The sequence below is a fragment of the Enoplosus armatus genome, chromosome 7 (assembly GCF_043641665.1).
Source record: "Enoplosus armatus isolate fEnoArm2 chromosome 7, fEnoArm2.hap1, whole genome shotgun sequence".
Taxonomy (NCBI): domain Eukaryota; kingdom Metazoa; phylum Chordata; class Actinopteri; order Centrarchiformes; family Enoplosidae; genus Enoplosus; species Enoplosus armatus.
The window spans coordinates 14,401,991-14,414,902 of NC_092186.1; the positions used below are offsets into that span (position 1 = coordinate 14,401,991).

The window sequence follows — 12,912 nt, forward strand, 5'->3', positions numbered from 1 at the left end:
GCTCATGTGAGTATAGTCACTGACTTAACATCCTTGCATTTCTATTTTGCTCGTTGCACAAGGCAGACACCTTAGACAGACTGCATGCACATCAGATTGTCCACTAACACATGAAATCCATTTGGGTTTTTCTCCTATTGGCTGTTCCATTTAGGATGACCTAGAAAGGCTCTGGGGCCATTTTACTCTGTGATGGAGTACACATGCTGCACATTTGGTGGTAATTCATTGTGTAGAAATCTTTTTTGCAATATTGATATTTTCAAGCAGAATGAGTGGGTTGACATGGACAGCACAATACATGTACAGGAGCAGGGTCTTTCAATTACATAGGCCAATTTCTACACATAGCATTTGGTAGAAATCTTAAATGGTTATTGGAATATTTTCACTTACAGTTACATTACATTTGTGAAGAAACCTCCTTGTCTTTGATATAATTGATAATGAATTATTTTTTATGTGTACTGCTCTCCACTCCTCTCTAAACTGATAGAGTGCAGCACACGCTACTGCTTTCTCTTTTGGGGTGTTATCACATGTGGGACTAACCCTAACCTACTACAAACAAGTGTGTGATGTGTTGGTGGATTTTACTTCACGGTACAATCTCTTGATGTTCATGTGTAATGTAAAAAACGCCTTTAGAAATGAATTATTTCCTCTATGTGAGACTTGGCTGTCGTCCAGTTCAGCCACGAGTTTCGCTGCCAAAACCACCAAAACCACTCCACTCCTTCTACTAATTATATCACAGGAACCCATGTTGCATTATATCTCATTGTAATCAACATTATGCACTGCTGACAAGAATGTCAGGATCACATTGGGTTTGTTGTGTTTCATTTTCCCACAACAGGTATTTTTGTTGCACTGTAGTCACTTAAAACGCTCTGAGCTGTGTTAATGGCTCCCAGAGAAGCACTTAAGATGCACTCCTTTCCTCAGAGTCTCTGTGTCTAAGTATAACCTCCCACACAGACCTGGGAATACTCTGTCACTCAGCAGAACCTGCTCACACTTTGTGGATTTTATGCTTGAATGGAGAAGTACAAAGAGAGCAATTCACCAGCCAAAACAAACCTGTGCTTCTCTTATTAATGGGTCACCATTGTGTTGTGATAATGCAACTGGATTTCAGCATTAAATCCTGTCATTTAGAGGAGTGCATCCTAATGCCACCATTGATTATGCAGTCAGCGTGTAGTTGCTGTATTGTAGGCATTCATCAGTATGTGAAATGTCTTCAAACTCTTGAGCACAAACGAATGAATATTAGATCTGAAGTCAAGTTTTTCTATTAATGCTATTGGTGACATAAAGCCTCAGTGTGAACAGAGATCAAACAGGCAGCCGTCACATCAGTGTAGTGGGATTAGGGAGCAGTGAGGGAGGATTAGGTCTGCATGTCGTCCTCCTCATTGGCCTCTTAAATTCCACCTAGGATGAAATTCGTACATAATATTTGACTTTGAGGAGAGCTGAGCTCAGAATATGGGCTCTGTCCGAGTCAGTCACATGCCTCTCACATGTGCTCCTCTGGGCAGGGGGATAAAACCCATGTGATCAAAAGTGGTTACAGCCCTCATATTGTAATGAAAAATGATTTGGATGAAATCCTCCTGCTCTTTGTCATCTGAGGCCGACACGTGTTCCTGCATTGCAGCCATGGAGCTGACTGTCTAGTTAGTATACACTCATTATATGTGACCGTTTTCCTCTGTTATTGTAAATGATAGATTCTTCTCTTCACACCTCCAGGCCCCTGCTCTCCTCTCTAAGGGATGGGCACCACAGAGGCAACTCTAAGAATGGAGAACATGGAAGTGAAAGACGAGTGGCAGGATGAAGACTTCCCCAGGTGAAATCCTTCAACTGTCCTACTGATGTCAAATAACGTAAGAATACGCTAAATGTCTTTAGCCATTTAGCATATTCTTGTGTTTGTATGTTCTTGTGTTTGTGTAGGATTAATTGTGCAGTTAATTATCGATTATGGGCCAGCTGCACCATATCACTTCCAGCACAGTTCAGTCTGGATGGATTAAGCAGTGTTATTTAGTTTAATCTGTATTTTTGTAATATTGGCAGTTTTTAAATTTTATTAAAACACATTTATCTTTATCATAGCCATATCTTATTTTTGTTCTTCTTTCTAAGCATCATTGGAGATATTAATGTACTATTGTATCTGAAGTTTTGATAATTATTGTGTTGATGTGAAATTATTTGCACAGGGAGGTTTGAGCACAGTGTGTCATTTAACTTCATGTTCACAGTTAGAGGCTCTGAGATATGACAGCTGATCGATCAGAAGGAGAAGAAACAGAAAGAAGTCTTTAGAAAGTGTGGGAATTTGATATTCAGAGATGTTTGAGATGAGGAGCTTGATGGGCAGAAAAAGAGCAGGAGAGAAGTGTGATGACAGTCAGCTCTGGGCTCCCTCCTCCTCCTCCTCCTCCTCCTCCTCCTCCCTCTTTTATCCTCCCTCCTCCGTCAGACTGGGAGGCAGGAAGCCAGGGAGCAGGTGCAGCTCTGTCTGTAAATCGTCTCAGGCTACGTCATGTGACGCAACAGCAGTCACCGATCAACAACACAGCATCGCCAGGAAAATGGTGGCAGGTTTTGATTAAAGACAGACAGAGACGGAGGAATAAGCCAGCAGCTAATGGATTATTAAAGTAGCCTCTGAGAGATGCTGTCTGTTATCAACTGGGAAGAAAGGGAATGAGTTAGCAAATCAAATATAAAGGTGTGTGAGGTTTAAAAAGCTCATTTGAATCGGCTCTGACAAAAGCAGCCCTGTGCTATTTCCAAAAGGTAAGCATCATCGCTTCATCCTGATATCGATGTTTGTAGCTGAAGGACAATGCAGCCATAAACAGGGACAAAAGAGATGATCTTGCTTTTGTTAAAAGAGGAAATAAATCCATAAATCTGTTATGTTTATAGATAGTGCTTCATTGCTGACAAAGGAGGCGTTGGACTAGTAATCACTGCAGTGATCCCCAGGGAATAGGGTTGCCTGTGTCTCTGGGCTAAAGCCAGTGTTGTTGTCACACACAGTCCTCCTCTAGATGGGAGGATGAAGCAGTTGGCTTTCACAGGAACTGCAGCTAAGACCCTCTCTGCTGAACAACACTGCACTGTAGCTCTCTGCATCTCTAAGCATTTAGTTGTACAACCCTGCTTCCAGTTCCTTGTTTGCACTGAGCGTTGTTGATGATATGCAGGTGTAAGCACATCTGTCCTAATGTGCGTAGTTTAGCTTACTGTCACATAAACCCGCAGATGGGCTACATGCACACACACACACAAACACATGCAGAGCTACATGTTGACGTCCTGTCCGCTCCTCCTTCTGTGCAGGTTGTCATCAGTAAATAACAGGCAGCGTAAAGGGAGAGAGAGCTGCACCACTTCTTCCCTCTTCCACTCATTCTCTGTCTCTTATTCCTCCCCTTTTCTCCTCTATCTCTCCTCCCCTCACGCCCTGCCTGGCAGCCTTGTAATCTTCATCTCTCCCCAGAGAGAAGTTAATTACCATCTCTATCTTCCTCTGCTTGCTCCTCTTTTTAGTGCTCAGTCAGATCAGTGACAACACCCACGCCTCGACTGGTCCATTGAACGCCGTCCTAATCCCAATGTTACATTTTATTATGAGGCCGTGGTTATGGACTAGTGCATGTTAGAGAACATAGATCAGAAAAACATTAAATAGCTAAGTCATGATTGCTCTGCTGAACATCGGCAGCATCATGACTTCCTCATGACTTTACTCATCAAACACACTGCTGGTTGCTTACCTGTGCATGTTTCCCTCCAGACCACTACCAGAGTACGGAGACATGGATCCCTCTTGTGGTCTCACAGACGACAGAGCCTGTAAGTAACACTGGGGAGTGGGAGGGTCAATAATGGAAAGACCATAATATCCCCGCTTCATGACATCCGTTACATTTCCTCATCTGTTTCTCCTCTCCTGGTCTTGCTGTAGCTCCCCCTAACTCCCTGACTGTGAGCCCACCTGGAGGAGGAGGCGGTGTGTCTTCATCCCACCGTAAACGGCGTACGTTGGTTGCCCCGGAGATGAACCTTTCGCTCGACCAAAGTGAGGGTTCTCTGCTGTCAGACGACTTCCTGGATACACCGGACGACCTGGACATCAACGTTGATGACATCGATACGCCTGATGAGACGGACTCGCTGGAGTTCATCACCAATGGCAACGAGCTGGAGTGGGAAGGTAAGTGGTTAAAATTGCACATATACGACTGTTATTCTTGGTTTATTTCATTTTTTGTACATTTATTTGCCTGTTTTAATCTTTATTTTTTTGTAAAGCACTTTGTAACTTGAAAGGTATATATATATATATATATATATATATATAAATACATTTTTTCTTATTATATTTATATATGCTAACCTAATCCTAACTGGATATTAATCTTAAAGTAACTGTAGTTTTGCTCAGACTAAAAGTAATCCTAATTCAAACCTTAACCAAAACCTCACTTAAAAGGATCTTACACACAGACAGTATATTTGACTCTTCCTTGGAACCAGTGCTATGCAGCATGGTACATCTTTCAGTGCATTATTAAGAAAGAAATCTGGCTCTATATCTGTCCAGATGACACCCCGGTGGCCTCAGCTAAAGCAGGTCCTAGTGACCGTTCAGGAGAAGCAGACGGGGATGGGAATGCCAACAACGGACGCCTCTGGAGGACGGTGATCATCGGAGAACAGGAGCATCGTATTGACATGCAGGTCATCAGACCCTACCTCCGGGTCATCACACACGGAGGTCAGTGGGAGGACAGAAATCAATCTGATCACTTAGAAAGGCTTTGGAAGATGGTTTCCAGTAATATACTGACAACCTTTAACCTGCATAATAGACCAGTGTACAAGACGTGTTGTGCTGTTATAAGTAGCAGACCTACCTAACTGTTCAGTACATGGCCTGAAGCGTTATTCACTATTAACTCTCTTCCATCAGGATATTATGGCGAGGGCCTTAATGCCATCATTGTTTTCTCTGCCTGTTACCTGCCTGACAGCAGCTGTCCAGACTACCACTACATCATGGAAAACCTCTTCCTGTGAGTCCGCCATGGCTGACTTTTAGTTTTCAAGTACAGGCTTTGGATGGATGTGGATGGATGACTGAATGTTTTGAGGTAACCCAGTGTTTCCTATAACAAAGCTTAAGAGCCTTCTCACTCCTACAGGTATGTGGTGAGCAGTCTGGAGATGCTTGTGGCTGAAGACTATCTGATCATCTACATGAACGGAGCCACTCCTCGGAGTAAGATGCCTGGGATCAGCTGGCTCAAGAAGTGTTACCAAATGATTGACAGAAGGTGGGGAAAGAAGAAACTACTTTTAAATATTGATTGATATGTTGTCAACATACAGAAATGCAAGACAGACATAAAATGGAGAGTAATGGAAGTTGTCGTCTGCTGCCAGTCAGTAGGAGACTGAAGTCGACTTTACAGCAGGATTCTGTTTAGAGAAAACCTCTTTTTAATTCTCAATATTTTTAATGTCTCGTGTTGCTCCACAACTATATGGTAATTTTAGCAGAAGCCTTTAAACTTGTGAACACTGACTAACTTACTGTGAATGGTTGTTTTGTGTTGTGATGGCAGACTGAGGAAGAACCTGAAGTCTTTGGTCATCGCTCATCCCACCTGGTTCATACGCACTGTCCTGGCTATATCCAGGCCCTTTATCAGGTAATACATGCCAACCAACAACTGGACAAATATGGCTTGGTGCACAAGTTAAAGTGCTTTTTGTAGCACTAATCACAGTGAACCGATGAGGAGTTTTAATTTATCCTTACTATATGAGATAAAAGAATGACTCAGTGCCTTGTTTGTGTGCCTTGGACAGTTTTCACTGAATATTGTTGCATGTTTTGGCTGATTCATGCTCAACTGTTTATCCAATCCAAAACACATCTGTGCTTTTTACACTAAAAATTCAGTCAAGTATTTCCAATGCATTTGTATTTAGAAGAAAATACAGTAAAGTATCATTTTGACAGCAGTATATTTCATATTGAATGACTCGTGAGGATTTTGTAGCTCAATGATGCTGTAACTGACTGTAACTGTGGTTGTGTTGTTGTTGTTGTTGTTGTTGTTGTCCTGTTGCCCTCTGCAGTGTGAAGTTCATGAATAAGATCCAGTATGTACACAGCCTGGATGAACTGGCAGAGATCGTCCCCATGGAGCATGTCCATGTTCCCGAGTGTGTGGTGCAGTAAGTATCTCTGACCACTAGATGGAGAAAATGAGCTGCGGCAGTGACCACAGCCTGCAGCCAGCAGCTTCTCCTGTGACGTCCATGTCTAGTGTGACATCTCTGTTTTGAAAAGTGCTATACAATTAAAGTTTCTAATTATTATTATCTAATGTCTGAATAAATGTAAAATAAGATTAGTACTCTAGTTCCACTTGGATGGAAGGATTTACTGAGTGGACTGAGGATGTAACTATTGCTCATTTTCAGATTTGACGAGGAGAGGCTTAAAGCACGGAGGGAAAGGTAAAATACATTTGTCTAATTTTGCTAAGATTACTGCTTCATACATACATATATATTGCTCATACAGAACTGCACCCGAAATGAACTGTGGTTTAAGCACTTAATCTGAATTAATTGGATACCGAAGACTACCTTTAGATTCCCCATTGTCCAATGGACATCAGCCCAAATGCCTGCATTAACTCTGTATGTGTGTGTGTGTGTGTGTGTATGTGTGTGTGTGTGTGTAGGATGGAGCAGGAGCAGCAGCAGCAGTCAGTCCCACAGGAGCCAATTAAAAAGTCTGAGAGGTACTGGTCCACCCTGGATTTACCAAACCTGTCATATTTTCACATCGGACATTTAACTAGTTGCTAGTTGGTACATTCATCACTTTCTGGCACATCATCATCCAAAAGTTCTCAGTGTATTTTATTTTTCTCATTTTCAGGCCGAAGTCAATGATTGTAAATCAAGGATTATGAGAAGGTGAAGGTAATATAAACCGCTGTTGTATTTCTTGTAGGACCCCCAATGTGGCTCTATACTTTGAAATAGATTCACCACATAGCCCATTACATCTCCACACAAACGGATAAATAGTGGCCAATAATTACACGTTCCAGTGTATTATTTTTATATATTTCAGTACGATGATCTTACTGTTTACATTTGCTGTCAAGTGAACAAATTAAGTTCTTTATCATATTAGATTGCATTCATTACATGCATTTTTTAAGCAATCAGGTATTTGTTCCTTTTTGAAATAGTATTAGAGAGACTGAAACGCCAATGATGAAATGCATAGAAGTGATTTAAAACAGTGAGCAGGATAAAAAGGCTGTTGAACTGAGACTGGACGCTTCATTTATACATGTCAAGATCAACAGATTGACTCTGTATCTGCTCCAGTTAGGCACACATGGAGTTCTGAAGTTAATTGTAACAGTGATCTTCTTCAAATCTCCAGTACAGAAAACTTCTTTTAGAAATGTGTAATAATAACTAGGAAGGGCTGCTTCCTTTTTTTCCAAAACACTGTAGTTTTTGAACACAATGGTACTGAAGGCAGTTGGGTTGCAGTTTGTTTTATTCCTTAAAGGATCAGGAAGACACAAAGTTTCACATACACACAAACACATTTCTCTGAATTCTGAGTTTTAATTTGATCATGATACAAGAGCAGCAACATGTTTTTCATCATCCACAAACATTTCCTTCTCTTTATGCAGTGTGTGACAGACACATGGAGCATGAACCCTTCGATTTATACCCATATGAAGCTGTGGTCCAACGAGTCTACATGTGCTTCCTTGTCTTACCAACATCCAGCTGACGATTTGTGCCGTCATTTTCCGATCAAGATGGTGAACCTCCATCTCATTTTCACTCTGTCTGGAACCTCTTCTCCCTCTCTGCCAGAAGGTTTCATATTGCAACTTGAAAACGTGCGAAGGAAGTTGCTGTTCTGTTACAAGAAGTGTTTCGCCATGGAAACTGTTGTTGGGTTCATCGAGTCATTAACCTGCTGCGTGGTCGGACCTGCTGTATAGCTCATATTGTAATATTACATCATCGTGAGGCTCTGGACATTGACAGAAACTTTACACTCTATAATGTAACTCAAAATTAAGAAAAACTGATTTTGGCAATTTTGGGCGAAACAATTGTAACTCCAATTGTGGATCCTCGTGCTGTAACTTCATTTGAAGGATAAGAGGTTTTAAAATGGGTTGAGAACATTTTACAATTCTACTTTTTGTCAATAGTAAAATAAATGTTCTAAATTAAGTAAAAATTTTGTATCCAAAATTCAGGATATTTTCCTGAGTTCTTGAAAATCTGACATATTGGAGATATAAGGTTTTTGCCTGACAGTAGCGATGTGTACATATATTATGAAAGATTTAACACTCTGCGAGACCAGAGGTGTCTAGTATCAACATCACTCATGTAGCAGATGGAGAGCTTGGGTCAGTGTGAGACCACCAGACCAAACTGGTTACACACATTTATATTCATGCTGGTTGGTGTGAATAATATAATGTGTGTTTGATGTAAATAACAATGTTTTCCAATGCATCGGATGCCTTTATCTTTATCTTTTGCCTCATAACTGCTGTATCATAATGCCTTTTCAAACTCTCTCTTTTGCTGGACTGACATTTTGAAAATGTCACGTACTAACATCTGTACTGTACCTTGTGTTATGATGTGCCTCAGTCGTCTTGTGCGTAGAAAATGTAAGAACATGATCAGTATTTGCATTTTGTGGCCTGGAAAACCAGTATGAGAAAATCTATAAGAATCATGTATATGTTGTAAAATGTTTATGCAAGCAATGCTTGTTTGTCTTGTGTAACATGGTTATGGCCTCATAAACAGATTTCATACAAACATTAAACACATATGCTTCACATTTAGTACATCATATCCAGAGTATATATTCTGCATATTGCATACTCATGTCATCTGTAACATAAATATAATACTAACCCACCATATAAAAAACAGTTGCAATAATTCTGTATGAAATCTGTATCAAAGTGGCCATAATCGAGACAAAATACGCAAGCATTGTACATATGTTTGCATATTTATTTCACAAATTCTTATAGATCTGTTTCATCCCTGGAACATTTGTTGTCAGCTCAAATTGTGAAAACATGTTCTGTCCACTAACTTGAGTATAAAGCGTCCTCTGAAAGAAGACATTTGATCTTATTTCAGAATGATTACGTTTATTTAGCCTATGTGGAGATTTAGTTTGTGATTTAAAGTATGAAGGAGTGACATTCTCATATGGAACAGAAGTCTAAACATTTCTCAAACATCCTAATGCATTAGGGATTGTACATATTACATTGAGTTTCTCTAATGTCTTCCATCTGTTCAGCTTATTGTAGCAGGAGGGCAGAGAAGTGAGAAGTTTTATTTTTGTAAAGAACTGCATACTTGTATTTCCTGCCTGCCTTGTTTTGCACTATTGGATTTGGTTGTCACGGAACCTTTGAATGATTTCAGCATATAATGTGATTGATTAATGTTTAGGAGGTGATGTGTTCTCCTAAAATGTATTTTGTGTTGTTGTTAAGTAGCCAGATGTCATGCCGCTGTGTAGCTGTTAGCAAGGCATGAACATGTCTTTGGTACAGGAAATAGGATTCGTGAAATGTCTGTTTCGAAAGTGCCATCTCACTTTTAGTTTTCCTTTTGTTCCTTTGCCTTTCTGGTGCAGGAATGTTAACGAAAAGGTTAAACTTTTCTGTTCTTTTCAGTCCTGTTAGGCTGTTTTCACACCAATAAACCAAACCTGAGCAGTTCCATCAAATATTTATCATCCTTGATGAAACAATCCCAGCTCAGCAGCTTTGGGCAGGTTTGTTGGCTGTACTGAGTGCCTGTTTTTCAACCAAAGGATTAAAAGAAATCCAGAAAAAGTGAAGGAATGTAACGTGTAGCCTTTTTCCGATTTTGAGTTATAATAGTTTATAGGTTTACTATATCAAGTCATACCCAATATGGTGTATAGCAAGGTTTGCATAAAAATGGCTGATATGACCTCTCCAAGAATCAAAATGTTCATTTTGACAATAAAAGCACAATATTCATATTGTTACAAATTCTTTGCCTTCCATTTGTCTGCTGTAAATTGTTTGCTCAGACTCCAATGGGAAAGATGATCTATCATTCATGGTTCTGAAGTTCTTTGGATTGATATGATCGGTTCTGCCTTGTAAATATAACTGAATAAACCGTTCCTCCCAAAATCTGTTGTTTTTTTTGTTTTCATCCTTTCTGTGCACTCAAACGGGGGAGATAATTTCTGCACTTTAGACACAGAGTTTGGCCTGGAGATACTGGACCTGACTGAAAATGAGTATGTATCTTACATGTAGGTATAAGCATATGAAGAAGATTGGGTGCATGTGTAAACACACAGCTACAGTAAATGATATAAGTGTGTTATAATATACAGCAGTGATGGGGATTGGCTCCCCTTTTCCACAGCAAAAATTTTGACTTGTCATTTGTGACTAATAACATTAATTTCTGCACTGCACTGCAGCAATGGAGCCATTGTTTATGTTATTAGTTCCACCTGGCTGCTATGAAAAAGGTGTTGCTGATTCATTTTGGAACAATAAAGAAAATAGATTTATTCACACAGCAAAATTAACATGTAAAGTATAAGATGTCAAGTCAAATCCGTTTTACTAATATAGCCCCACTTCACAAATTTGCCTCAAAGAGCTTTACAATCTGCCCAGCATACAGCACCCTCGATCCCTTGACAGACTTTTGACAGGGAGGAAAAGAACAGCTGGTAATGCTCATCAAGCAAACAAAAAAATATTTTAAAACACTGTCTCTGTCTCATTCATTGTCAATATGGCAGTAAAATCTTGTGTGTTTTGTGTGTTAAAACTTTACAGGTTATGGGGGCGTTGCAGAAAGAATTTGGGAACCAGTAATATACATTTGTGCCTGTAATCAAATAACACATTTTCTCTTCCACATATATGTAAACCGTATACAGCTATCCTGAACTATATGGGCTGATAATCTCTTTATAAAGTACCAGAAATGTGTTCATGGTTCCAAGTGTACGCTGTAGTTTCCTTTTTCATACTTCACACAAACATATCTCTTTTTATGTAGCGCACAGTTGCCCAGAACATATTTAAACAACCTGCAGAGCTTGTTTTCCCTGAATGACTTCTTAAGTTCTGATGCCAGGGGAACTTCCTGCTAGATGAGGTTGGTGCTTGAGGACATCCAAAAAGATATCTTACTTTTTGGTGCCACCTTTTCAGTTCCCAACATGTCTGAACAGGGCTGTGACCAAGCCCTGTAATGTTCCCAAAGATTATCACATGAGTCACCCATCACACCCTTTTCCATTACTCACTAATATTGACAGACAGAGACCCTAACTGCTGACCCCCGACCCCCCGACGGCTGTGACAGGATTCACATTGCACATGGACTCATACACACAAATAGACTGTACGTTGCTCTGGCTCACATCTGAACCCATCTGTCCCAATAAGGCTGTTTCCCTTTGAATTAGGCTCCTGCTTTCTGTCTCACTTTACCAAACACAGGAAAGTTTACCATGGATGTGAGTATATTCACATAAAGTGCGCTTGTCAGTATGAAGTTATGAATTAGAATTTGACTTGAAATCTTTGGGGATGAATATGATATAATATTGTCAAAGCCAACATTGCTCCCAGTGTAATAAAGCCACTTCAAGGCAAAAATACATAAAACTGTTATGTTGTTAGCCAAATGTTAAGATACTAAAGTTGAGCTTATGTTTGGTTTCTGTATTTTGTGTTGCTTCATGACATGTTGTTGGGTTTTCTCTAAAATTCTGTATATGTGTATATAAGTATGATTTAGAAAAACAAATCTGTGCTGTACAAAATGAAGAAAGTGTGTCAAATGTTGGTTGAGAAGATTTTATTACATCTCATAACAATAACTGCAACTCATAGAAAGATGTTACTGTCACTCTCTTTATTGTACAAGATGTAGCTTTTATGTGTAACTACTTTTACTTGAGTAGTCAAGTCCATTTTATTCATATAGTCCAATAAACACAAATCACTGTTCAGCATACGACACCCTCTATCCTTCGACCCTTGATTCTATTCTATTCTAAATACTATGCTTGAGTAAAATTTTGAGGTATTTGTACATTACTTTAATGCTATTTTATAGTTTTACTTCACTACATTTCAGAGGGAAATATTACACGTTTTGTTCCACTGCATTTGTTTGACAGTTAGTAGTTACTTTGTAGATTAAACATTTCTTTCAAAAATAAAATTTGTTAATAAAATATGATGCATTGTTATAGATTACAAAATATAATGCATAAAGTAATTAAAATTAGCTTAACATCTGCCAGTTTCAATAATATCATATCATACTGTTAAAATTGAATATATGATGTAAATTCAACTATGCGATATGTGTTATAGTATAACTCTCTGAAAGGGGCAATTCTATTTACTTTTACTCTACTGCTACGACTACATTTTGCTCATAATGTGTATGAGCTGTTACTTTAGTATCATTTTGAATGCAGGACCTACTTAAAACAGAATACAGTTACATTTGAATAACTGTATGTAATTTATTACTACTTTTTTTTCTTAAGAATCTAATACGACTGGTATTGATTGGCTATAATTCATTTTGAGAAAAGGAAAAGGAAAGTGCCCTCCTGTCAAAGACTAAAATGACCTAATTTTTACTTTTAATTAATAAAGATTTATAGCGGTACCCCAACCTAAAATCTCAGTACAATAACAATACCTCTTGATCCATTTGGCTGGTTATTTTCCACATTTGTGC

General features: G+C 39.1%; 1 protein-coding gene across 1 annotated transcript; it reads left to right on the forward strand.

Annotated features, from left to right (window-relative positions):
* Positions 1-1,784: 1,784 nt before the first annotated feature.
* Positions 1,785-7,028, forward strand: atcaya (ATCAY kinesin light chain interacting caytaxin a). The gene is made up of 11 exons (XM_070908852.1): positions 1,785-1,861; positions 3,827-3,885; positions 3,998-4,246; positions 4,637-4,810; positions 5,006-5,108; positions 5,238-5,369; positions 5,661-5,747; positions 6,181-6,279; positions 6,529-6,564; positions 6,795-6,854; positions 6,995-7,028. The coding sequence occupies exons 1-11, from the start codon at positions 1,785-1,787 to the stop codon at positions 7,026-7,028; spliced, it is 1,110 nt and encodes a 369-aa protein (XP_070764953.1).
* The last annotated feature ends 5,884 nt before the right edge of the window (positions 7,029-12,912 follow it).

Coding starts and splice junctions, on each gene's coding strand:
- atcaya (XM_070908852.1), top strand. CDS start 1,785: ATGGGCACCACAGAGGCAACTCTAAGAATGGAGAACATGGAAGTGAAA. Junction 5,370..5,660: donor TACCAAATGATTGACAGAAG/GTGGGGAAAGAA, acceptor TTGTGATGGCAG/ACTGAGGAAGAACCTGAAGT. Junction 5,748..6,180: donor ATATCCAGGCCCTTTATCAG/GTAATACATGCC, acceptor TGCCCTCTGCAG/TGTGAAGTTCATGAATAAGA.